This window comes from Pelodiscus sinensis, chromosome 12 (genome assembly GCF_049634645.1).
Source record: "Pelodiscus sinensis isolate JC-2024 chromosome 12, ASM4963464v1, whole genome shotgun sequence".
NCBI classification, from domain to species: domain Eukaryota; kingdom Metazoa; phylum Chordata; order Testudines; family Trionychidae; genus Pelodiscus; species Pelodiscus sinensis.
In genome coordinates, this window is record NC_134722.1 from 20248616 (window position 1) to 20271044 (window position 22429).

At 47.1% G+C, this 22429-nt stretch overlaps 2 protein-coding genes across 7 annotated transcripts in view; both read left to right on the plus strand.

Annotated features, from left to right (window-relative positions):
- The window catches only part of CES2 (carboxylesterase 2), a 36838-nt gene extending 28431 nt beyond the window's left edge, over positions 1 to 8407 (plus strand). For all 6 annotated transcript variants that reach the window (XM_075940070.1, XM_075940069.1, XM_075940068.1 and 3 more), the window contains 5 exons: positions 2942 to 3022; positions 4504 to 4651; positions 6146 to 6295; positions 7745 to 7817; positions 7920 to 8407. In XM_075940070.1, coding sequence (XP_075796185.1) covers positions 2942 to 3022; positions 4504 to 4651; positions 6146 to 6295; positions 7745 to 7817; positions 7920 to 8106 — 639 coding nt within the window. In that variant the 3' untranslated portion in view covers positions 8107 to 8407. The remainder of the gene's footprint in view (positions 1 to 2941; positions 3023 to 4503; positions 4652 to 6145; positions 6296 to 7744; positions 7818 to 7919) is intronic.
- A 12443-nt stretch (positions 8408 to 20850) lies between these two features.
- LOC102456807 (fatty acyl-CoA hydrolase precursor, medium chain-like) overlaps positions 20851 to 22429 on the plus strand; it is a 34420-nt gene continuing 32841 nt past the window's right edge. The window contains exon 1 of the mRNA XM_075940073.1: positions 20851 to 20869. The gene's annotated coding sequence lies outside the window, so the exon portion shown is untranslated. The remainder of the gene's footprint in view (positions 20870 to 22429) is intronic.

A 22429-nucleotide genomic window follows, 5' to 3' on the forward strand; every position in this document is an offset into this window, starting at 1 on the left:
CTTTGATGTCATCCTTATCAGTGCATCAGGTTCATATTGAATGAGCCTTGCTCTCCTTGTAAATGCATTAGAGTTAACATCTCCCAGTAACTGTTTAAATTTCTTCTCCAATGTCTCAGGGTTCGTCTACACTACATGCCTTTGTCGGCAGAGGCATGTAGATTTGTTTGTTCAGCAAATGTAAATGAAGCCGCGATTTAAATGATCGCAGCTTCATTTACATTTACATGGCTGCCGCGCTGAGCTGACAAACAGCTGATCAGCTGTTTGTCGGCTCGCCGCTAGTCTGGACGTTCCCCCTGTCGACATCAAAGCCCTTTGTCGGCAGCCCCGGTAAACCTCATTCCACGAGGAATAACGGGGCTGCTGACAAAGGGCTTTGATGTCGACAGGGGGAACGTCCAGACTAGCGGCGAGCCGACAAACAGCTGATCAGCTGTTTGTCGGCTCAGCGCGGCAGCCATGTAAATGTAAATGAAGCCGCGATCATTTAAATCGCAGCTTCATTTACCTTTGCCTACAACCCTAATCTACATGCCTCTGCCGACAGAGGCATGTAGTGTAGACACAGCCTCAGAGTCTAAACATATTATACATTTATTGGTCTTTCCAAAGAGTTTTCCGGAAGCTAGAAGACACTTCTAGTATACCATGTGTTCTGTGAAAGTTTTGATTAATTGCATAATTTCATGTTTTTACTGGGGAGGACAATCCCAGCCCTCTCTCACTACAGCAGCTTAGGGCCCGTGAGAAGTGCCTGTCCTTGGCCACGGCAGTGGGCATAGCTGAGGGGGGTACATGTTCCCCCAGCTGGGGGCGGATGGAGAGAGACAGACAGACAGACACACACACACACAAACAGACAAATTCTCTTAAATATATAATAGATAACTGTCTCTTTCTCCACCCCTAACCCCTGCTGCCCCAATGGGGCTATTGCTGTCCCAGTTCCCATTTTTGGCCCCTTGCTGCCCTTTGTGGTCATTATATAGTATAACTGTCCCTGTTAGCAGAGTCCTCCCTTTCCATTTTATGAAAAATAATCACATTCCAGGCACATCCCATTGTTCTGGCACAACCAGACTTTTACTTTAAGTTATGATAAGAGGAAGCTGCATGCCAAATTTGCCTTACTCTTACCATTTAGAAGGAGTTCTTGGACAAATGGATGGACGCACTCACAAACTCAAGTATATAATACATTTTTGTTACAAATATTTGTGCAGTAAAAAGGATAAAAGAAATATTTTTTAGTTCACCTAATACAAGTACTGCAATGCAGTCTATTGTGAAAGTACAACTTATGAATTTAGATTTTTTATTGTTACATGACTGTATTCAAAAGCAAAACAATGTAAAACTATAGAGCCTACTAGTCCTTTCAGTTCTACTTTTTGTTCAGCCAGTCAGTGAAACAAATAAGACAAATAACTATGGGAGATAATGCTGCCCACTTCTTAGTCACAATGTCATCTGAAACTGAGAACAGGCATTTGTATGGCACTGTTGTAGCTCACACTGCAAAGTATTTCCTGTGAGATGTTAAACATCTGTATGTCCCTTCAGCCACCATTCCAGAATATGTGCTTCCATGCTGATGATGCTCATTTTAAAAAAATGTGTTAACTAAATTTGTGACTTACCTCCAGGAAGAATTACATGTCTCTGGCTCTGTATTTTCCGCAATCTGCCATATATTACATTTATAGCAATCTTGGATGATGACCCAGCCTGCTGTGAGTGTTTGTAGGAACACCTCACTACAGATTTGACAAAACGCAAAGAAGGTATCAATGTTAGATTTTTGAAGATAGCTATAGCATTCAATCCCAGGTTTAAGACTGAGTGACTTGCAAAATCTGAGAGGGACAAGGTGTGGAGCATGCTTCCAAAAGTCTTAAAGAAGAAAACTCCAATGTGAAAACTACAAAACCACAAAAAAAGAAAATCAACCTTCTGCTGGTGGTGTCTGACTCAGATGATGAAAATTAACATGCATCAGTCCACATTGCTTTGGATCATTATCGAGCACAACCAGTCATCAGCATGAATGCACATCCTCTGGAATGGTGGTTGAAAAATGAAGGGACTTATGCATCTTCAGTGCAACTGGCACATAAATAGTTGCTATGCCAGCTACAACAGTGCTGTGCAAATGCCCGTTTTCACTTTCAGGTGACATTGTAAACAAGAAGTGGACAGAATTATCTCCTGCAAATGCAAACAAACTTTTTTGTCCTAGTAACTGGCTGAAGAAGAAGTTGGATTGAACTCTTAAGTTTTGTGTTTTTTTTTTCATTTTTGAATGCAGGGTTTTTTTTTTTTTTTTTTTTTTTTTTTTTTTTTTTTTTACATAATTCTACATTTGTAAATTCAGCTTTCATGATAAAGAAATTATACTATTGTGCTCATTTTGGAGGAATTGAAAAGTACTCTTTCCTTTGATTTTTATAGTGCACATCTTTGTAATAAAAATGAAGTAAGCACTGTCCACTTTGTATTTCATATTGTTATTGAAATCAAAATATTTAAAAATATAGAACACATCCGAAAATATTTAAATAAAAGGTATTTTGTTATTGTTTAATAGTGGATTTTTTTTTAATCACTTGACAGCTCTAGTTTTAACATGTGCAATCGAACTGTCTATAGAGAATGGTACTAAATCTGATCTCCGTTATCAGTTTATTCAAATGACAGTACATAAGGCTTTCAGTAATTCAAACTGTCACAACTTTTGATGCCCATCTCCTCAACCATCAAGCATTTTTCTGATGCTTTAAATACTGAATTTTATAACCAACAAGACCATATTTAAAAAAGATGAATCATCATTACTGGCTAGTATGAAATGAAGCAGTAAGCCATTATTCATTAAATTATACATGGTAACCAATCTGTTTAATCAATATTGTAAAGGAAAAACTATTTGAGTATACAGGCACGTAACTTTCCTGGCATAGAAGAAGGGATGGAGAAACAAACCATAATCTCATCCTTGCAGCAGACATTGTCAATATTGGTAAGAGACCAGCAGGTTATCTGGGTGTTATTTTAATATTCATTTTAAACCTGTTCCACTTAAGAGGCTATCTGATGCCATTAGTACTATTCTATTTTTTCAGTATTTATGCATGCATAGGCTTAGTAGTGGATTCCAAAGTAACTTTGGCTCCTCTGGTGTTATCTCCAGTGAAAGGATAGAACAGTAGGAACTGAGGGCTGTGTGCTGCTCTCTGCTATCAGGCATAAAGGGAAGTAAATGGAAGAGAAGATACAACACCCTGAAGTGAATGGTGTCTTTTGTGCCACTCCAGCCCCTCCAGAACAGTGGTTTCTTTAATATAGGCTATTCTTTTTCCATTCTTGTTTATAGATATTGCATTATTTTATAATTGTATTCCTAAGGGAATGTGTATACATCAATGACGTAGATATTGGGATAGAGAGTACGCTTATTAAGTTTGCAGATGATACCAAACTGGGTGGGGTTGCAACTTCTTTGGAGGATAGGGACATAATTCAAAATGACCTTAGCAAGTTAGAGAAATGGTCAGAGGTAAACAGGATGAGGTTTAATAAAGAGAAATGCAAAGTGCTCCACTTAGGAAGGAACAATCAGTTCCATACATACAAGATGGGAAGCGACTGTCTAGGAAGGAGTATGGCAGAAAAGGATCTAGGGGTCATAGTGGACCACAAGTTGAATATGAGTCAACAGTGTGATGCTGTTGCAAAAAAAGCAAATATGGTTCTAGGTTGTATCAACAGGTGTGTTGTAAGCAAAACTCGTGAAGTCATTCTGCCGCTCTACTCTGCACTAGTTAGGCCTCAGCTGGAGTACTGTGTCCAGTTCTGGGCGCCACATTTCAAGAAAGATGTGGAGAAATTGGAAAGGGTACAGAGAAGAGCGACAAGAATGATTAAAGGTCTAGAGAACATAACCTATGAAGCCAGGCTTCATTAACTGGGCTTGTTTAGTTTGGAAAAAAGAAGATTAAGGGGGGACATGATAGCGGTTTTCAAATATCTAAAAGGGTGTCACAAGGAGGAAGGAGAAAATTTGTTCCTCTTGGTTTCTGAGGACAGGACAAGGAGTAATGGGCTTAAAGTTCAGCAGGGGAGGTTTAGATTGGACAATAGGAAAAAATTCCTGTCAGGGTGGTCAAATATTGGAATAAATTGCCAAGGGAGGTGGTGGAATCTCCCTCTCTGGAGATATTTAAGAACAGGTTAGATAGACATCTGTCAGGGATGGTGTAGACGGAGCTTGGTTCTGCCTTGAGGGCGGGGGGCTGGACTCGATGACCTCTCGAGGTCCCTTCCAGTCCTATGATTCTATGAATCTCTACTGTCCAGAGTAATGTTCCAAAATGCCACATTACTTCTGGCTTCTCCAACACTAATGAAAAATCAGTGAATAGTATTTATTTATTCATGACTGAAAGAATTCTTGAGAATGAAGCATGTGAAACACTGCCATTGATGTATCTTTCGTTACAGAATTTCCCCCCTGAATCTGTGTCTGTGGTAGCAGATGAATATTTAGGAGACACAGATGACCCTGCTGAGCTGCGAGACCGATTTCAGGACCTGATGGGAGATATCCTCTTTGTTATTCCAGCTCTTCAAGTGTCTAAATATCATAGAGGTGAATTTCCAGTCAGCCTCCAAAATTCTGACCTGCTACAACTTCCATTTGGCACTCAACTGAGAGTAAATCATTGGAGCTCTAAATTGGCTATTATGGCAGTAGCAAAATTCTCATTAATTCAAGATTTTGCACTTGCATATAATAATTTTCTACCACTTTGTTCTCTTCTGCCATGCTGTTTGCTTTAGTGATGAACACTGTTCTCTGTAAGTTTTTCTACCCCGAGCAGAATGAATTTTCTTACATGCACCGATTTGTAACTCGTCACCTTCGGATTGGTACCCATTACAAAATTCAAGGGCGGGAGTGGGGCCAAGGAGTTATTAGTGTGGGAAGGGGGCTCAGGCTTGGAGCAGAGAGTTAGGAGTACAAGGACTGTCTGGGGATGCTGGCTCGGTGTTGAGGGGTTCCAGGCTCAGACAGAGGATTGGGGTGCAAGGGCTCTGGATAGGGCCACTGAGGAGCTGCTTCCCTCCACTGGCTGTGGCAGCTCCATGCTCCTCCTCACCATCCCCGGCAGCTTTAGGGTTTGGGGAGAGATATCTCTCACTGCTTCAGTCCTGAGCCCTTGTACAGTGCTTGATGGGAAGCTACCTGCCCACATGGCCATGCAGTTTAGAGGAAACTTAGGCAGAGAAAATTATTTAGGACAAGCCTCCTCCTTTAAGACCTAATCCAAAACTCACTGACGTCATTGGAAACACTTTTATTGTCTTCAGTAAGGTTTGGTTCATGTCTTTATCTCCTTTGTTTAGAAAAGGTTTTGTCTGCATTTTTCTCCAGTTTAGACTTTGCTTTCTGAAGAGTAAAACTTGGTACTGGTCACTCATAGAATCATACAATCATAGGGCTGGATGAGACATCCTTCTCCAGTCTAATCCATGCCCCGTTTACTTTGTTAGCGCTTCCTTTGTTACTAGATCCTACTGCTCTGATATCAGACAGAGTACTGAGTCAGACGGAATCATGTTTTATGCAGCATTAGTCAATTAAATGAAAGAACATAACATGTTAACACTGAGATTGGATTTTCTCAGCTAAAACAGGAACTAATGGATGTTTCTCCTGTGGTAGCTTGTATTTTTCAGTCAGTATGCCAAAACATTGTTATTTCATTTATTATTGGATACTGCTACAATAACTTTGTCCCGAGGTCCAGTCAGTTCTAATCATTCTGTATCCAGTACTGGTTGTGGTGGTGGTGTGTTTTTTAGGTTGAAGGAGGGGATAGGAGAGAGATTGAATTGGTGAATATAGTTTGCTTATACCCCAGCCTCTTGTATTTTCTGAAATCTAGCTCAGAAACAACTAATTCTAAACCTTAACTGAGGTAGAATTTTAATTAGCTTTTCATTTAAAAATGTAATCTACTTAACTTGTTTAAAATATGAAAACAGATTTCAGAACATGCATGAAGCTGTTGATCTAATTTAATGGTTCCCTGGGGGAAAGTACAGTAGTTGTAATCTTGTCTTTGATTCTCAATGTTAGATGCTGGTGCTCCACTCTACTTTTATGAATTCCAGCATCGACCTAGTATTTTTAAAGATACTAAGCCAGATTTTGTAAAGGCAGATCATGGAGATGAAATTGGATTTGTCTTTGGTGGGCCATTCTTGGAAAGTGATGTGAAAATAATTGGTAAGGACTCATCTTTCAGATGTTATTTTTTCGTCATAAAATAGACCTATTTCACGTAGCTGTATGCTTGCCTTTAAAACAAATACAACCCACACTTTTTTAACCTTTGTTCTTTTACAAACAAAGAAAAGATTTGTTAGTTATTCTTTTTATTAACACTGGATTTCTTCCTGATAACAATGATATACTTTTTGTGTCCTTCCATTCTTCATTCTACATAATTTAGCTCAGACACTTTTTCTTTTATTGAAAGAAAACTGTTTAAAGTGTTACTTATGACACTTTTTTCTATAATCTGTTGCATCTTTTAAATGCTATATGTGGAAATATATGCATGCTGACAAATTAGTTTTCCACCTTTGCATCAAGATTATGATGTAGTTTTGAATTTAGCATACAATCATTCTGTGAATTTGTCTTCACAGCTTTTTCTGTTTTTCATTGTACCTTCCCGATTCTCTGGGTGTACGTCTACACAGTAACATTATTTTGTAATAATTAGTGTTATTTCAAAATAACTTAGTCTGAGTTTACACAGCAGGCAGTTATTTCAAAATAATGTCAAAATACAGTCAAGCTGGAGGACTTCTTACTCTGACTCCTGTAACTATCATTGTACAAAGGAGTAAGGGAAGTCAGAGGAAAAGTGCTCTATTTCTAAATAAATGCTGTGTAGACACTTCCAATTTCAAAATAATTTGAAATTGATGTTGCTCAATTTGCGTAGCTTATTTTGAGTTAAGCCCTGCTGTGTAGACACACCGTAAGGGAGTGACTAGGAGTTTCAGCTTTACATGATCCATTGAGAAGCAAACATATTTATACAGTAGACTTCTGATAATCTGGAACCTATGGGACCTAGATGGTGCCGGATTATCAAATATGCCAGACTATCAGGAGGTACTATAAGATGGTTTATATATACTGTATACATTATATACTGTATATAAAGTGTTCTGAACCCATTTTATAGTACATACTGTATACAGTATACTGTAATGTTTTAGCATTTTTAAGCCTTTTTTACCCTTTTTGCTCAGTTCAGCTGCTGCCGCTGTTACCTTGTGACTCATTTTTTGCTGAAACAAACTCACTAGGCTCTTGCCATTTTGATGCCGGACTATCAGGAGTGCTGGACTATTGGATGCCGGACTATTGGAGTTTTACTGTATATGATTTTTAGAAAAAGGACTTAATGATCTAATCTTCTGAGTGCTTGGAAACATACGTAATAAGCTATCATCATTTTTTTGGTTGCTATACTTTGAAAATACTAGCATTAGAAGAGCTAGGAAATCTAAACAATAAAAGTATGTAGGCATCATTCCCAATTAAGCAAGTCTGTTGTAACTTGTATCTTGATTAGTCTAATGCACTCATGCTTTGATATTATGCGTGTACAATTTCAAACATTTTGCTTTTGTTACATATACATATTCTCCCTTTCAGCTGAGGCTACGGAAGAAGAGAAACACCTCAGTCGAACAATAATGAAATATTGGGCTAACTTTGCACGAAATGGGTGAGATTAATGATTTATTAAATTACTGTGTTGTAACATTTGACTTTATTTAGTCTCAGTTGATTATGTGAAGATTTAATTTTTTTATTCTGTCATTTCTAGAAATCCTAATGGCCAGGGTTTGGTGGAATGGCCAGTCTATAATTTGAATGATGAATACCTGGAATTAAATTTAAAGCAGAAGAAAGCAGAGAAACTGAAAAGGAAACGAGTGGAATTCTGGACAAAGATGTTCCCTGAAAAAGTAAAGAAAATAACTAAGGAGAAGAGAGAGCACTCAGAGTTATAAATGATAATGTTTAAAATTCCATCCTTCAATTTGTCACAGCAAAATTCTACCTGATGGTATTGATTCAGTTTCAGTAAAAAAAGTTTAATTGTGTCAGCCCATTTTTTTAGTTTGATTGAAAGAAGTGAGAGCAAAACTCTGGACACCATAGGTACTCTTGACAAATCAAAGCAATAGAGAATGAAATAATCTAACACTGAATTTTTTTTTGTTACTGATACCTCTGATTTTATGTCAGTGTGTGATGAAAAATAGATAAACTTGATAACATTTTAATAAAGATGTGGTCCTCATACAAAAATTATCTGCCTGTATTAAGTAACTGTTTAAAGACAGAGTAAAAGTGCCAGTGTCATACACAGTGCTACATGTTGAAATGCCCGTCATATAAAGACAGAATATAATGAAGATGAATAACTATGTATAGTTCTGCATATTTCAGCCTAGAATATCTCCTTGGAAGACACCTTCAAAAGCTCCTCCCATGCTGTTCAAACTCTTCTGAAATTGTTTTCAAGCATGTTAAATCCATAAAAGTCATAGGTCTCCTTGCAGTGTGGGTTAAGACTAAGGCAGGTGGCTTATGATTTGGAACTCATTGTGCCAACTAGATCAAGAAGGCAGAGCAGCTAGACACAACACAAAGTTGAGATGATTGCACTCGACCAGCTGAGCTGATTCGTTTGAGACACAATTCAGGGGCTCAGATGTGGGGGAAAAGAAGACAAGAACTCATCTGCAGAAGCTAAAAGAGAAAGTCCACCCTGGAGAGAGGCTGGACTGAGAGAGGACTGCTGGTGAGAAATAGAAGCTTAATGGATCTGAGCCCAGTATGACAAGATTGTTCTCCAGAGCTGGAGTGGTTTTAAGCTGCACTCCCCTGCTGAACACACAGGGCATTTTGTATCTGCAGACACAAAGCCCTTCTGGAGCTCCAGGGCAGTGTGCTGAGGAATGGTGTTTGCTGCTCCAGTTCTTGAGACTGCAGCATGCACCTGGCCAGCTAGTTCCAATCACCAGTGGGGGGAAGTGGTCCATAGCCTTGTCCCTTCCTGCCTCTAGTGCGGTAGCTTGCACCCTATGGGATGCTGGCAGGAAGGCTATGCTGCTTGTTAGGATTGCCATTCTGGATGGCTTGTGCCTTCGTTGACCTTGCACACCCTGCAAAAGGTGGCTGTAGCCTGACCCCTATCTTTGACATCCCTGCTCCTTTTTCTAGAGGGAAACAGGAGTGATTTTTTAAAAGTGCAGTTCGTTTTTGTCACATAAGGCGAGAGGAGGAATAGATTTTAGAGATGAAAAATTAGGTCCCTACAGGATACAGCATATCTGTATAATATCTCAAATGTAGTGTCACTTTCCAGTGAGTCTGATGTTTAAATGTGCCAGGACTTAGATTCCAACTGGCTTCTAAGAGATCTGACATCCCTAATTTTATGCAGAGATGCCAGTAAGGCTGTGTCTAGACTACAGGGTTTTTTCAAAAAGAGTGGCCTTTAAAAAAAAAAAAAAACTAGACTACCGCCGTGTTCTGTCGACAGTAAATCGAAAGAACGCGGCGGTTTTATCGACAGCGGTAAACATCCTTTTACGAGGAAGAACGTCTTTTTTGACAGATCTGTCGAAAAAAGGCGTATGTAGACGCAGGGAGCCAGTTCTTTTTTTAAAAAAAAAAAAAAACCTCCAGGAAGAAGCCCTGGTGGACAGTCCAGCCTTTACATATTGAGCACCTCTATGGTTTCTGTCCGCAGTCTCTTAAAGGCACAGACACCCAGACAGGCATTGCTGTCAGGAAGCCAGCCAGCACACCCATGCTAGTCATGTCCCAGCCTTAAGGCCCCCCTGGCCCTTCACAGGACAGTGAGGAGAACCCACCCAGGGGCACCAAAAGGCGGGCACCAGCCTGGTCTAGCCCAGAAATAAAAAAACCTCCTGGAGCTCCGGTCCCAGGAAGAGGCCCTGCAGTTGCACCACAGGAATGTGGACATATACAATCGCATGTCCCAGGAACTGGCCAAGAAAGGGCATCACTCCTGCACCATGGACCAAGTCAGGGCCAAGGTCAAAGAGCTGCGGCAGGGATTTGCCAAGGCCCGGGACCAGAGCTCCCACTCCCACAGAGCTGCCCTTTCTACCAGGAGTTGGAGCATATCCTGGGCGGTGGGGAAGCCCGGACTCCACTGCATGTGGTGCAGTCCGGGTTACCCCACCATATCGTGGACCGACCCCTGTGCGAGGACGACCAGGTAGGAGAGGTGGGAGAGCTGCACCAGGAGGAGGAGGAGGAAGAGGAGGCAGCAGGGACCCTCTCCCAGGAGACGGTCCTCCAGACCCCAGAGGCCTCCCAGGCATCCGTGGACATCGGGGGGGATCATCAGGTGAGTGCTTTGAGGGGTCACCACACATGGGCGGGTTGGAAGTGTGGGGGGCCATCTAGTCTTATTGCCACTGTGGGGCCCCTATGAGGCTTTCAGGCCACTGCCCAACTCACACACGGTGATACGTGTAACACCCTTGAGTCTCCTGTCCAAAGGAAAGTCCCTGATAGCCACAGCATGCCCTCGGGGACAGCGGAGGTGCACACAGACAGTGATTGTCTCCTCCTCTTTTCCTCCACTGCTGGGCCCTCTATCCAATGGGGAGCACCACACCTGCCCCACCACCATCCCGGACCTGTGGCACCTGCAGGCACTGGCATGTCTACACAGACCTGCTGAAGGAGCGCGTAGTGGCCCTGCAGGACCTGAACAGGACCCTTCAGCAGAGGGCAGAGGCAGAGGCCAACGGGCGCACCAGGCTGAGCTGGTCCAGCAGCGTACTTCCATCTGTGCCACTATGCGGGAGGTCCTAGCCTTCTCTGCCCCTTCCACGAGCACCGTTCCTCTTACATGCCAGGCCCCTGCACCCCCAGCCCCTCCTTCTCCTCCAGCTCCCCCAGCTCCTCCTGTTCCCGAGCCCTCAGCTCCCTCGCCTGGGCCAGGACTGGATCTCACTCCACCCGAGCCCAAAGCCGTGGCGGTGCCAGGATGCAGGAAGGTGGCAGGAGCCTACTTGATGAGCCCCCTTTCTGCTCTTCGGGTACATCTAAACTACATGGCTCCGTCGACGGAGCCATGTAGATTTCTTGTTTTGGCAAAGGCAAATGAAGCCGCAATTTAAATGATCGCGGCTTCATTTACATTTACATTCCCACGAGGAATAACGGGGCTGCCGACAAAGGGCTTTGATGTCGGCAGGGGAGCGTCCAGACTAGCGCGCTGAGCAGACAAACAGCTGATCAGCTGTTTGTCTGCTCAGCGCGGCAGCCATATAAATTTAAATGAAGTCGCGATCATTTAAATCGCGGCTTCATTTGCCTTTGCCTATGTGTCTAATCTACGTGCCTCTGACGACAGAGGCATGTAGTCTAGACACAGTCTTGGTGTTCAGTCCTCCTCCCCCTTCCCGGTGTTCAGCCCCCTACTACCACAGTGATAGGACATTTCAGTTATGGAACAAATTCTTTATTTTTGAGTGACAGATTTACTTTGTTTATAAACAGTTGAACGGTACCAAGAGAACGGTGGTTTATACACAGTTAGCACATTTTGTGTATTGATTCTTTTTCTAATAAAAAAACAATTTCTGTTTCCAAAGAAAAGCATGTGTGTGTGTATTTATGGGAAGAGAGTGAGGGTTGTGGAGGAAAAGTTAGGGGTGGGCCAGGCCAAACCCCCCATGAGGGAGGCCCTGGGGAGAGTCAGTGGACTCCTTCTGAGAATCCCTCAGGGCCTCACAGATTCGGACACCAGACTGGTGAGCCTGGCGGATGGCAACCATCGGGAGCTGCTCAAATGGCCTGTCCTCACCATCAGCACCTGTCCCCCACCCCGGGAGGAAGGCCTCCCCTTTCATCTCCACCAGGTTATGGAGGGCATAACATGCGGTTACCACCTCCGGGATGTTGCATTCTCCTATCTTCAGGCATGAGGAGGCAACGGAATCTCCCTTTCAGATGGCCGAAGGCGCATTCCACCTGGATGTGAGCCTGGCCAAGATGCATGTTGAAAAGCTCCTTGCTCGCATCCAGGTGGCCAGTGTAGGGCTTCATGAGCCACGGCATCAGTGGGTAGGCCACGTCGGCCACTAAGCATACTGGCATCTGCACATCCCTGAGTGTGAGGTCCTGCTGAGGGAAAAATGTTCCTGCCTGCAACCTGTGGAACAGATAGGAGTTGCGGAATATGCGGGCATCATGTGCCTGCTCCGACCACCCGACACAAATGTCCATAAAATGTCTCGTGTGGTCGACCAGGGCCTGCAGCACCATAGAATAGTAGCCCTTCTGGTTTATCAATTGGGCTGCTCGATGGGGCGGTGTGCAGATTGTGATGTGTGTCCCATCGAGGGCTCCTTCTCAGTTCGGGAAGCCAAGGGCAGCAAACCCCACAAGGATGTTGTCCAGTCCCCGAGATGGATGAGCCTCTTCAACAGCTCCGCATTGATGGCCCTCACCACCTGCAGCACGAGACAAATAGACAGACAGAAACCAGGGAGTTAGACAGGTTACCTAAGCACTTGGGAGAACTCTTCTCCCCTCCCAGCCATCCCTTCCCTTGTCAGGATGCCTCCCTCCCCCACATCAGTGCAGGAGTGACCAAGGAGCGGCCTCCAAGTGCCACTCCATCCCCCACTCCCTCTTGCCCTTGCCTGGCGGTCCCTCTTTCTCAACCTCCCTCACTCAGCAGGGCCTGTCCCCCAAAAGTGACTTACTCCATCAAAACAGCCCTGACGGTAGACCTCCCCATGCCAAACTGGTGTCCCACAGAGCGGTAGCTGTTGGGGGTGGCCAGCTTCCACAGGGCGATTGCAACCCACTTCTGCAGGGGGATGGCGGGCCGCAGGTGGGTGTCCTGGTGTTCTAGAACAGGGGCGAGCCAGGCACACAGCACCAGGAATGTGGCCTTCCACATATAGAAGTTGCGGAGCCAGTGGTTGTTGTCCCAGAGCTGCATGACGAGCCGGTCCCACCAGTCCAAACTCGTCTTGTGTCTCCAAATCTGCCTGTCTCCCAAAAATTTTGGAGGCAAGGGCAGAGCTCCTGCATCCCGGAGGAGGGTCTCCTTGGTGCGATCCGGGTCCATATGGGACAGGAAGGAGATTCATGACAGAGTCATGAAGATGCAGAAGAAGCTGCAATATGGCAGTGTGGGGCCATCGCCTTCCCAGGGGCAGCTCAGGTTCCATGGCCAAAAACAGTGAAGAGCAGAAAAAAAACCCTGCAAATAAACTGCTGTGGTGTCTGAAGAAGCAGGGCAAGCAGAGCAAGCACTGCAGCAGCTTTGCTTTCCCTCTAGGAGGTAGGCAAGCCAGAAGCAGAAGCAGAGCAACGGCTGTATAGGGGGATCCCTCAGCTCCCTCGCCTGGGCCAGGACTGGATCTCACTCCACCCGAGCCCAAAGCCGTGGCGGTGCCAGGATGCAGGAAGGTGGCAGGAGCCTACTTGATGAGCCCCCTTTCTGCTCTTCGGGTACATCTAAACTACATGGCTCCGTCGACGGAGCCATGTAGATTTCTTGTTTTGGCAAAGGCAAATGAAGCCGCAATTTAAATGATCGCGGCTTCATTTACATTTACATTCCCACGAGGAATAACGGGGCTGCCGACAAAGGGCTTTGATGTCGGCAGGGGAGCGTCCAGACTAGCGCGCTGAGCAGACAAACAGCTGATCAGCTGTTTGTCTGCTCAGCGCGGCAGCCATATAAATTTAAATGAAGTCGCGATCATTTAAATCGCGGCTTCATTTGCCTTTGCCTATGTGTCTAATCTACGTGCCTCTGACGACAGAGGCATGTAGTCTAGACACAGTCTTGGTGTTCAGTCCTCCTCCCCCTTCCCGGTGTTCAGCCCCCTACTACCACAGTGATAGGACATTTCAGTTATGGAACAAATTCTTTATTTTTGAGTGACAGATTTACTTTGTTTATAAACAGTTGAACGGTACCAAGAGAACGGTGGTTTATACACAGTTAGCACATTTTGTGTATTGATTCTTTTTCTAATAAAAAAACAATTTCTGTTTCCAAAGAAAAGCATGTGTGTGTGTATTTATGGGAAGAGAGTGAGGGTTGTGGAGGAAAAGTTAGGGGTGGGCCAGGCCAAACCCCCCATGAGGGAGGCCCTGGGGAGAGTCAGTGGACTCCTTCTGAGAATCCCTCAGGGCCTCACAGATTCGGACACCAGACTGGTGAGCCTGGCGGATGGCAACCATCGGGAGCTGCTCAAATGGCCTGTCCTCACCATCAGCACCTGTCCCCCACCCCGGGAGGAAGGCCTCCCCTTTCATCTCCACCAGGTTATGGAGGGCATAACATGCGGTTACCACCTCCGGGATGTTGCATTCTCCTATCTTCAGGCATGAGGAGGCAACGGAATCTCCCTTTCAGATGGCCGAAGGCGCATTCCACCTGGATGTGAGCCTGGCCAAGATGCATGTTGAAAAGCTCCTTGCTCGCATCCAGGTGGCCAGTGTAGGGCTTCATGAGCCACGGCATCAGTGGGTAGGCCACGTCGGCCACTAAGCATACTGGCATCTGCACATCCCTGAGTGTGAGGTCCTGCTGAGGGAAAAATGTTCCTGCCTGCAACCTGTGGAACAGATAGGAGTTGCGGAATATGCGGGCATCATGTGCCTGCTCCGACCACCCGACACAAATGTCCATAAAATGTCTCGTGTGGTCGACCAGGGCCTGCAGCACCATAGAATAGTAGCCCTTCTGGTTTATCAATTGGGCTGCTCGATGGGGCGGTGTGCAGATTGTGATGTGTGTCCCATCGAGGGCTCCTTCTCAGTTCGGGAAGCCAAGGGCAGCAAACCCCACAAGGATGTTGTCCAGTCCCCGAGATGGATGAGCCTCTTCAACAGCTCCGCATTGATGGCCCTCACCACCTGCAGCACGAGACAAATAGACAGACAGAAACCAGGGAGTTAGACAGGTTACCTAAGCACTTGGGAGAACTCTTCTCCCCTCCCAGCCATCCCTTCCCTTGTCAGGATGCCTCCCTCCCCCACATCAGTGCAGGAGTGACCAAGGAGCGGCCTCCAAGTGCCACTCCATCCCCCACTCCCTCTTGCCCTTGCCTGGCGGTCCCTCTTTCTCAACCTCCCTCACTCAGCAGGGCCTGTCCCCCAAAAGTGACTTACTCCATCAAAACAGCCCTGACGGTAGACCTCCCCATGCCAAACTGGTGTCCCACAGAGCGGTAGCTGTTGGGGGTGGCCAGCTTCCACAGGGCGATTGCAACCCACTTCTGCAGGGGGATGGCGGGCCGCAGGTGGGTGTCCTGGTGTTCTAGAACAGGGGCGAGCCAGGCACACAGCACCAGGAATGTGGCCTTCCACATATAGAAGTTGCGGAGCCAGTGGTTGTTGTCCCAGAGCTGCATGACGAGCCGGTCCCACCAGTCCAAACTCGTCTTGTGTCTCCAAATCTGCCTGTCTCCCAAAAATTTTGGAGGCAAGGGCAGAGCTCCTGCATCCCGGAGGAGGGTCTCCTTGGTGCGATCCGGGTCCATATGGGACAGGAAGGAGATTCATGACAGAGTCATGAAGATGCAGAAGAAGCTGCAATATGGCAGTGTGGGGCCATCGCCTTCCCAGGGGCAGCTCAGGTTCCATGGCCAAAAACAGTGAAGAGCAGAAAAAAAACCCTGCAAATAAACTGCTGTGGTGTCTGAAGAAGCAGGGCAAGCAGAGCAAGCACTGCAGCAGCTTTGCTTTCCCTCTAGGAGGTAGGCAAGCCAGAAGCAGAAGCAGAGCAACGGCTGTATAGGGGGATCCCTTTAAGCACGCATCTCTGCAAAGGGCAGGCAGCAGCACCTGGAAATAAAGTCTGCCCCCATGCCCTGCCAGAAGCACTTCCGGTGCCTTTTTTGTTTCGAAAGAGCGTCCGGCAGTCTGGACACTCTTTTTCGAAAAAGCAGATCAATTTTTTGATCCATGTAATGCAGTCTAGACGTAGCCTAAGTGCAAAAAGTACTTGGCAGTAGCCTGGGGCAAGTTTAGTGTTTTACTTGCCACTGGGATTTAAAGCAGTTTAAGGATATGATGGGGTCTTTTTGCTGCTCCCAGATGGCTCCTAGAAGATTTCATTGGACAAGGGTAAATTATTATTTGCTTTCTTCCCGGGATTGGGTTTACATAGGTATTGATCATAGCTCTCAACATATTTTAACCCATTATATATGTTCAAAACAGAATTCAAATATCACCCCTCTGCCAGATCTTCTTCAGCCTGAACCTTTGTACCAACTCTTGAAGCATGTAAAACAAACTACTTGTAGTGCCTAGTGAGAGAAGGATGGCAGCCGCTGGCTGGAATTCATTGCATTCCACCCTGAGTAATGCTGCAGGATGTAGACTGATTTTGGAACCGAAGGTAAGATTTGAGATATTATTATTATTATTGCTGGTGGGGAAACAGCTGCACCTTAAAGTTGCCAGCTAAAAATCCATTCTTTGAGAAAATGATCCCTCAGACTCGACAGCAGCTAGGTGGCTCTCAGGAGAACTGGTCTGAGAGTTTTCCAATTAAACATTTTTGATAGATAATGTTGATTGATCAAAACCAAATCTGTTCAGAGGAAAGGGCCAGTTTTCTCCTTGGCTATTGGAGCACACTGTTGACTCAGTCAGCTTCTCGTCCACTGCAATGCCCAGGTCTTTTTCTGCAAGACTCACTTACCCAGTCGGGCCCCAGCTGGTAGCTGTGCATGGGGTGCTTCTGTTCTAAGTGCAGAACTCTGCACTTATCCTTGTTGAACTTCATCAGATTTCTTTTGGCTCTATCCTCTAACTTGTCTAGATCACTCTGGACCCAATCTATGCCCTCCAGCATATCTACCTTTTCCCCCCAGCTTAGTGTCATCCAAGAACTTGCTGAGGGTACAATCTATCCCATCATCCAGATCATGAATTAAGATATTGAACAAAACCAGCCCGAGGACCAACCCTTGGGCCATGCTGCTTGATACTGGCTGCCAACTAAACATCAAGCTATTGATCATTACCCATTGACACCAATGATCTAACTAGCTTTCTACCCACAGTATAGTCCATTCATCCAGACCCTGAACCCAACCCCTATCCCATGTAACCCAAACTCTCTGCACCCCCTCCTGCATCCCAGTCTCCTGCCCTAGGTCTAGGGATGTAAAAGAGCAGTTGATAAGGGTAGTCGAGTCAACTACTCGCATTTTCCCCCCACCCTTGCAGCCTCTATATAAGAGGCAGCAAGTTAGGGGAATGGAGGGAAGCAGGAGCTGGTGCTGGGGAGAGTTGGCTTAAAAGCCAGTTCCCCCCAGCAGTCTCTTTAGTGCCGCTTCCCCTCCCTCCATGCTGCTGATAGAGGCAGCAGTGTGGAAGGGCCAGGGGAGGCTGCTACAGCAGCAGTCCCTGTCCACAGGGGTCCCAGTGGGGAGTTGAGACCCCCCGCGGAAAAGAGCTGCTGCAGCGAAGCAGTCCCTGTCTGCGACCAGTCCCAGCTGCCACAAACAGAGGCTGCTCCGGCAGCAGCCCCTGTCCGCCGGGGTCTCAGCTCTCTGGTGGGACCCCCCACGGACAGGGCTGCTGGACCTGGCACGAGCCGGGACTGAGCAAGCCTGGCTCAATCTTGGCTCATACTGGGTCTGGGATCTACTCCCACTGCAGCTCTGCAGTTTAAGTGTAGTAGGAGCCGGGCTGCCTGCATGATACAAATTGTATTGACTATCTGCCCTACCCAGTTACCTACCTCTTAACATCCTTACCCAGGTCACAATCCCCTCCTTCACCCAAACTCCCAGATACCACATCCTTTCCTGCACCCCAATCCCTTACCCCAAGCTCCCTTCTGTATTCTATCTCCATCCTAGACCCCGCACTTCCTGAATTAATATCATGGAAGAGTATGGCCCTTGACCACTTACAAATTCTTGGAGTGCCCCTCCTCCCCATCAAAAATTATTGTCTACTCCTGGTCTATGGAATTTCAGCCCAAGAGGATACTGCTCCCCCTCAGCTAAAGTATTGTTACTGCTACAGTTATGCTATCTATCGTTTATATTTTCTTCTTGTTTGTGTACATGCCCACAGGCCATACAGAAAAGAAATGACAAAAATAGGAAAGAAAAACACCATGCCTTGAGAATTTCCAAAGATCGTTTCTACCTGAATGTTTACTTGCTTGCCTAGTCAGACAAGAAGGCCAACTTATCTTTAAGCAAATCTGTTGTACAAATGTTGGTGCTATTAGAACATCGTTGCAGCTCCAGGGCTTGGTGTATTCCTGATTGTCTCTGAACTTTGCATAAGAAAAAGAATATTACTTCTGGTGATCTGGCGTAAAGTATTAAAAAATGACTTAGGTTTCTGTTGGTATGCCTACACTGGTAAGATAATGTGCAGAAAATTTACATCACCGCTTACAGAGCGCAGTTGTGTGTTCACACTGTCAGCTGCTTACGCAGTAGTGTGTTCACACTTGCAGTACTGCATTGTCATTCAGTGTGGTACACTCTGGGCAGCTACCCCACAGAACATCTCTCCCTCTTCTGCTGCTAAGTGCTGTGGGAAGGTTGAGGGGGTCCTGGGGCATTCTGGATCTGGTCCAATACCCCGAATGGATTGCTTCCCATCCCAGCAGTCCTTGTGCTTCTGTCCACATCTGACAGCACCATTCAATGGTTTGTTTATTGCACACTCTGCTTTGTTGTTGTGAAGTAATGGATCCTATACCGCTGGCCAATGTACTGCTCACTCTCACTAATGTCACGAGTGGCAATGCAGTTATTTCTTAAACTGCAAAGGCCAGAGAGGTCTGACATTGATCTTGCCACATGCAATATCTGTGACATGCAATTGCTTGTGTCAGGGCTACTTAACATGCAGCCCGTGGACCACATGCCTATTCTCCTCAAGTGAGTTCAGGGAAGCAGCAGGAAACAGGAAGCTCCCTGAGAAGCTGGTGTTAATCAGTCCAGGCTCCTGGGAGTGCTAGAGAGGTACATAAGAGGCTCCTCTTCCTCTCTCTCACTTCAGCTCCTGCTGCTTTCTGTTATTCCCCCTCACCTTTCCTCCTGCCTGCTTGTTATGTCTCTTGTGCCCTCCTTCCTCCAGCACAGCACGCCACCATTTCTGTGCATCTAGAGCAGAGAGAATACATATGCACCAGCAGCAGACACAACTTTCTACACTCTGGGTCCTAGTGGCACCCCCCCCACGTCTGGCACCTGAGGCAGCCACCTCAGTTCGCGTCATGGTAAGGCCAGCCCTGGCAGCAAGGCATGTGGCAAGGCAGTGGCAGAGCTGGGCAGCAAGAGCGTGAGGTGGTGGCGGAGCCAGGCAGTGAGGCCAGGGTGAGAAAGGTCTGTGCTGGGACTTGGGTAGTGTTACCATAGGTTCGGTTTTTCCCGGACATGTTGTTGTTTTTACATGTCAAATGGCCGTCCGGACGGGTTTTTTAAAAGGCAAAAAATGTCTGGGATTTTCTGCCCGGCAAAGGGGATCAGGCAGGGGGCGGTGGCATGTGCCCTCAATGGAACATTTGGAGCCATGCGCCGGGACCATTCATGGCAACTCTGTGCATGGGACCCAGCGCCTGGAGGGAAAAGCACGTGGTTCCGGTGAGACCCAGGGCATTACCCTCCACCCCACTAGATTTATGTCTCCGGCTCTGCAGTAGGGAAAGGGCATTGGGCTGGACCAGGGAGATGGGGGTGCCTGGCTCTGGGGAAGGGAAGGGGTGGGGCATTGGGTTGGAGCAGGGAATTGGGGGGATACCTAGTTCTAGTGGAGGGGAAGGGCATTAGGTTGCAGTGGGAAGGCTGGAGGGTGTCTGGCTCTGGGGGAGGGGTGGGTGCATTGGGTTAAAGCGGGGGGGCCTAGGGAGTACCTGGCTCTGGTGGAGGGGTGGGGCACTGAGTTACAGCAGGGAACTGGGCGTTACATCTTCTGACTTCTTTCCTTTCCTGTAAGTGGGTGATGGGTCTGTTGGCTAGATTTGGGGGTTCCGGTCTCTGCTCTGCGAGGACTGTGGGAGCTGGTGCTTGGTGGGGCGGGCAGGGGAAAGGAAGGGATTCTGGGAAGCGGGATTCCTGGGTTCCTTTTCTAGCCATGCCACTTCTCCGCTCGGTGCCTTTAACTTCACACTGATTGCACTTATATTTCAGTAAATATTGTATGGCAGTTTTTGTTTGATTTGTTAAAATTGTGAAGACAAAACAAAAAAGTAGTCAATCTAATGGTCTTCTGTTGATATGTGTTTTAGTCGTTAAATTGCTGAACTGTCATTGCTCATTAAAAGTGCTGTCATATGGGTAGAAATCAGGTAAATGTTGCATTTTATTAATATCAGCAGAACTGACTTAAATGGGGTCTGTGTGTTGTGTAGTCTTGCCTTAATCTTTGTATTCATGCCTGTCAGTGTGAAAGAACTTGTTTGCATATATTTGCATTAATATTTGCATGTATATATATGCAACCACACTTAAGTTGCAGCCCTCAGAATGTGATGTGGATATCATTGTGGCCCCTGGGGCTTCCAAAGTTGAGTAGCCCTGGCTTGCAGAGGCGTAGCGAAGAGGGGGCAGGGTGGGCAATTACCCCCGGGCGCTAGGCCGGGGTGAGAGCGAGGCGCACGCTGCGCAGGCCCACCTGACGCTAGATCAGTGAGCCTGCAGCTGGGCCATGGGCTGCGGCCCGGACGCACTGAGCAGAGGCAGCCGGCAGGAGCAGCCTCTTTTGAAAGTAAGATTAACTTACCTGACCGGTTCCTCTGGCTCTGTAGGGGGATTTGGTGGGGGGGGGCGCTGGGTTGCTTAGCTCTGAAGGAAGGAGATGTGGTTGGGGGCTGGGGGGTTCTGAGTTTGCCAGTCTCTGAAGGAGGGGGATTTGGTTGGGGGGGCTCTGGGGTTGCTTTGTCTCTGAAGGAGGGGGATTTGGTTGGGGGGGCTCTGGGGTTGCTTTGTCTCTGAAGGAGGGGGATTTGGTTGGGGGGGCTCTAGGGTTGCTTTGTCTCTGAAGGAGGGGGATTTGGTTGGGGGGCTCTGGGGTTGCTTTGTCTCTGAAGGAGGGGGATTTGGTTGGGGGGGGCTCTGGGGTTGCTTTGTCTCTGAAGGAGGGGGATTTGGTTGGGGGGCTCTGGGGTTGCTTTGTCTCTGAAGGAGGGGGATTTGGTTGGGGGGGCTCTGGGGTTGCTTTGTCTCTGAAGGAGGGGGATTTGGTTGGGGGGCTCTGGGGTTGCTTTGTCTCTGAAGGAGGGGGATTTGGTTGGGGGGCTCTGGGGTTGCTTTGTCTCTGAAGGAGGGGGATTTGGTTGGGGGGGGCTCTGGGGTTGCTTTGTCTCTGATGGAGGGGGATTTGGTTGGGGGGGCTCTGGGGTTGCTTTGTCTCTGAAGGAGGGGGATTTGGTTGGGGGGGGAAGTGAGAATAGCTCTGTCATTTGTGAACTCTACCCGCAAGTGCTGGGAGCGGAGGTGTGGGGAGCCCCCTTCCCCGTATGCTGAATTTGCCAGTGAGCTGCCATCTGGCACCTGGTTCCCTACCCACTGACTTTCAGCCACTCACCCATCTGTCACTGGACTACCTCATTTGATTGCATACGAACACAAAGCACTATCAAGCAACTGATGGCACCATCCGCCCACTGGAATGGTACCAAGCCTGCGTGACCAAGGCAAGATTTGTCCTTGCCAGCCCTTGCTCTGCCCATTGGTAACACTCAGAGGGCTTTCCCAAGGAGGCCAACATTGTTCCCATTTTACAGATGGGGAAACTGAGGCACAATGGGGGCTGTGACATGCCTGAGGTCACACACCAGGCTGGACTAGAAGCTCAGTTTCCAGTGGTCCAGGGGCTGTCTACCTCGGTAGCAAAGATGTGAGTGCAGCACAGACCAGCATAACCCGGCTCACTGCAACCTGATTAATGTGGGGAACAACAATCGCAGGGTGGAGGGGCTTCAGCAATCAAACCCTGTTTAGCTCGTGCTGCGATCAAGCCAACCCTACTCAAAGGAGACAATCCTGGGAGCTGCCCGCCAGCCCACGGTGCGCCCCAGCTAACGGCAGCAAAGGGCAGAGACGGATACCCGGCAGCCACCTCCTGCCCCCGCTTCTCCCATCTGCTCAGCCCCACCCCCAGGCTTGCTGAGGCCTGTGGGAGGAATGCTTCAGACCTAGTCAATTCATTCCCCTCGCGCCGCAACACCGGCCTAGAGGCACCACAGGGCCTGGTCCCTAGGGCCCCAAAGTGTAGGAGAAAACAGGGCCTGGCCTGACCCCTAGTTCAAGGGATCCACTTGAGGGA